The 4,155-nt window shown below is 39.2% G+C and overlaps 2 protein-coding genes across 2 annotated transcripts in view; both read right to left on the bottom strand.

The window, feature by feature from the left end:
* Window positions 1-1,512: 1,512 nt before the first annotated feature.
* Window positions 1,513-1,821, bottom strand: LOTGIDRAFT_68935 (hypothetical protein; the record flags this gene model as incomplete). The annotated part of the gene is made up of 1 exon (XM_009055135.1): window positions 1,513-1,821. A coding segment is annotated over one exon (309 nt), but the record flags the coding sequence as incomplete, so codon positions are not given.
* A 1,866-nt stretch (window positions 1,822-3,687) lies between these two features.
* Window positions 3,688-4,155, bottom strand: part of LOTGIDRAFT_175029 (hypothetical protein) — a gene marked incomplete at both ends in the record, with an annotated part of 6,124 nt that continues 5,656 nt past the window's right edge. The window contains one exon of the mRNA XM_009055134.1: window positions 3,688-4,059. Coding sequence (XP_009053382.1) covers window positions 3,688-4,059 — 372 coding nt within the window. The remainder of the gene's footprint in view (window positions 4,060-4,155) is intronic.

Below are 4,155 nucleotides of genomic sequence, written 5' to 3'. Positions count from 1 at the left end.
TTCTTGGTAATTCCATCATCAACAATTTGCAGAAACTGTTTATCTTCCACCGACAGTCCCAGTTTGTTGTCGTTCCGTGTTCTCATGAAAACAGAGTTTCCTAAATCGTCTATAGATTGATAAATATTGTCATTAAGTTTGAAAGAATTCTCACAAGGTTCAAATATTGACGGTCGATCGTTTTGGAGTACAAAGGTTTTGTTAACGTTCACTGTATCAGCTAGATGGATCTCACCTAAGCACACCTCTCCAATTATCACCCATCCTAAGGGTAGCTTTTGAGCAACAGGAGTTTCTGAAGGTCCAACACACTGATCTAAGACATGGTGAGCCTCAAGTAAATCACGTCCAATTAAAAGTAAAATGTCTGCATTGGCGTTCATATTGGGAAGTTCTACTTTATCTAAATGAGGGTAATAGGAACAAACTTCAGGAGTTTTAATTTCATTCCTGTTGTCCGGAATGTCATTACATTCGATCAGCCTAGGCAAGTAGAGTTTGGTGCTGTAATCAACGGCTTCTATCATATATTTAGCACGGGTACGTCGTCCAGTTGAAATGAAGTGACCAGCACACGAAGATAAGGCATACTCAATCTCATCTCCTCGTTCCTCAAAGTAATCGAAAAATTCTGTCTTGACCAAAGATTTATTGCTCTGGTCATCGATCAAAGCGTATGTCTGTAAATACTTATCAGAACCTTCTTGGTATACATTCACTAAGACTGCTTTAGCACAGGATCTCCCATTAAATGGTTTCTCACAAAGTTCAGTACACTTTGAGCTCACATTTTCTAATTGTTCATTAGTTTGATCTGTTGAATTGACGGAATTCTCCCCGCCGTGATCGATCACAGTTTTGGAGTGTGTAGTTGTGCTGTCGTCCTTAGAGTTATGCAGTGCAGTTGGATGTTTAGCACTCTTGCAAACTTCACATTGCACCTTAGCTGTACAGTCCTTCGCCAAATGGCTCTTTGGTCCACAACATTTAAAACATAAACCCTTCTGAAACAAAAATTCCGTTTTGTCATTAGATGGTTTCATGCGAAAGAATCTCCAGTGGTGGATTGATGAATGGGACAAAGATCCTTTGAGATGGATTTGCCACGATTTGGTTCGGTTACAGTCTCAGTCTTTTTAGTAGAGATATCCATATAATCTCTCTTCGAAAACGTAGTTAGAGGTTTGGTTTTAATATGCGGAGTCGTGCTCTCATAATGAAAACTAGGATCGTTTTTAACCTGAGCAAGATCTCTTAAAATTCGGCGAAATGTCTAAAAGGTGGGTAAGCGACCTTTTACCTTTTCTTATACTTAACAGCTTCACGCGTCCATTTTTCTTGATAAGCAACTGGTAGTTTACTTACAATCGGAGAGACTCCAGTTGAACAGTCATAATAACTAAATAAAGTTCTATATCTATCGTTCTCCTTAAGAGATTCTATCTCTGACACTATATCACATAAATCATACAGTCGTTTATTCTCTTTATATGTGATTGTTGCGAAAGATGAAAGTTTATTCTTAATGGCTGATTCTATTAGTTCGGGAGATGCATATCGATCGCTCAAACGTTCCCAAATGCGATTTAGACCTTTCATAATATTGCCAGGATTGGCAGCTTTTAAACTTAGTGCTTGTTTGGAAGATTCTGGACCTAACCATTTTATTAAGAGATCAATCTCTTCTAAAGGCTTAAGATCAAGATCAGATATAACATCACAAAAACTTGATTTCCAAGAGCTAAAAAATTCCGGTTTGTCATTATATTTTACCAACTTAGAAAACAATAAATCTTTCTTAATCATAAGCTTAGCAATATCAGTGTAAGCTGGACCCTGAGTGTGACAAGGGAGAGAACTACAATTATTAGACACGATGGGTAAATGCACAGAGGGGCGTTGCATTTCAACATGCTGTGTTGGTACAGGTTGGAATGGGGTTGCACTTGGTGGGTTCAAGTCAGCTTGGGTCTGCACAGGATCGGGGGTACATAACATTTCTGAAATTGTGGGGGACAAATTGTTCATTCTGTCCACATTAGTTGAGTGTTGGTATTGGATTCGACCAGGCACTGTTTGTATATCACGTGGAGTGTCCTCCCTAGGAAGTAAACCATTTTGAGGCGATAAGACTGGCATTTCACCATATGGAGTCGATGATTTCATAGCGAAATCTCTTGTTCTTGTTTCTTTCACTTCTCTTATATCTCAATCACTACGACTGCTGCTACTGTCTGAATAGTTCACCATTTCTTCCATCGCTTTGTATTCAGCTTCTGCTACGGAAGCTTCTTTTTCATGTTGAATTACGGTCAAATTTGCATCGAGTAGCGCCTGTTGTTTCTTAATGTTAGTTTCTCTCTTAACATACTGAAGGCGAGATTTGGTTGCTGCCATCTTAGCCTTTGAAGTCATTAACAGGGTTTGACTGCCATGACACATTTGACGTTCTGGAACGTCCAGATCTGGATCTTGAAGGTGTACGCTCTGCCTTGAACCTTTCTTCATCAGTGAGTGTCTTCCCATTGTTGACGCGTTGTGCGGGTGAAATCACGTCGTCCAAATCAGTCTGTGAGGTTAAGCTTGCCATTACCAGAGGTTTTTCACTGTACTGTTTTAAGCTAAATACAAGTACAGATCTTATGATTCTTCTCATTTTGTCAATATAATAGGCCCAGCTTACATGTGAAAATTAAAGGTTACACCAAACGAAGTTCACATGATGACATGTTTTAAACTGAACACAGATGAAATAATAAACTTTTAGATACTTTGCTAATTAACCAAATCTACAATAACATAAACTGAAATTACCCTGTGAGAGGCAACACTTTCTGAAATGTCTAAGAATATGAAATAAAGGATAAAATGGCAATGTTTACATTAATGTACTTCCATAAATTGGAGAGTTTGCTAAAGGGACGCAACTTTATTTAAATCAAGACAACAGTAATCGTATTGTTCCATCACATCGAATGACAATAACTGTCAGCTCATCATAATGATTTTTAACTAAGTTGATAACTTCAAATCTTCAAGCACTGAAATGTGTATGTTGTTTAGAATTATCTCCAGGAAAATACGGCAATTTTGAGAAAAGGCGGTGGTATAACGAAAGGGAAGCGTAACAGAATCAGCTTGATATTCTACATCCAAAACGAATCATAAAAATATGTCATCGTCAAGATCGTCGGAATCAATGTTTAAAAAATTGAATAGTTACGTTTTATATACGTATTACATCAAGGGAAGGAATTCTCTGTACTTGTTTTGACCACTGTGAATGGTTATGAAAACCTTTTAAAAACTAAATGTAGTTGTAAGTTTAGGACAGTTGTAAATCCGTTTGAGATGGACCATAATAAGTCTTCGGATTACTATGATTCGAAGCATTGCACGGAGGTACAATAAGTACCTCTCAATGTAAGAGAATACCCCATAGACCCTTCTCTACTTTTTCAGTTCGATTCCCTCTAAAAGCATGCTCGCTAACCGAAAGGTCCAGGCTTCAATTCTCTTTACCGCTCTATTTCCTCTCTTTCTAACTGCCCTGTCTCTATTTCCTTTATCTCTGCTGCCGCACCGTCTCAATTTCCTTTCTCTCTAACTGCCCCGTCTCTATTTATTTTCCCTCTAACTGCCCGTCTCTACTTTCCTCTTTTTCTAACTGTCCCGTCTCTATGTCCTTTATCTCTGCTGCCGCACAGTCTCCATTTCCTTTCTCTCTAACTGTTCCGTCTCTATTTCTTTTCTCTCTAACTGCCCAGTCTCAATTTCCTTTCTCTCTAACTGCCCCGTATCTAATTTCTTTCTCTCTAACTGCCCCGTCTCTACTTCTTTTCTCTCTGCTGCCGCCCCGTCTCTATTTCCTTTCTCCCTAACTGTCCCGTCTCTATTTTCTCTCTCTCTAACTGGCCCGTCTCTATTACCTCTCTCTCTAACTGCCCCGTCTCTATTTATTTTCCCTCTAACTGCCCCGTCTCTATTTCCTCTCTCTCTAACTGTCCCGTCTCTATTTCCTTTATCTCTGCTGCCGCGCCGTCTCCATTTCCTTTCTCTCTAACTGCCCCGTCTCTATTTATTTTCCCTCTAACTGCCCGTCTCTATTTATTTTCCCTCTAACTGCCCGTCTCTACTTTCCTCTCTTTCTAACTG

Source organism: Lottia gigantea, assembly GCF_000327385.1.
Source record: "Lottia gigantea unplaced genomic scaffold LOTGIsca_234, whole genome shotgun sequence".
Classification (NCBI taxonomy): Eukaryota; Metazoa; Mollusca; class Gastropoda; family Lottiidae; genus Lottia; species Lottia gigantea.
This window is presented reverse-complemented; position numbering and strand designations above follow the sequence as displayed.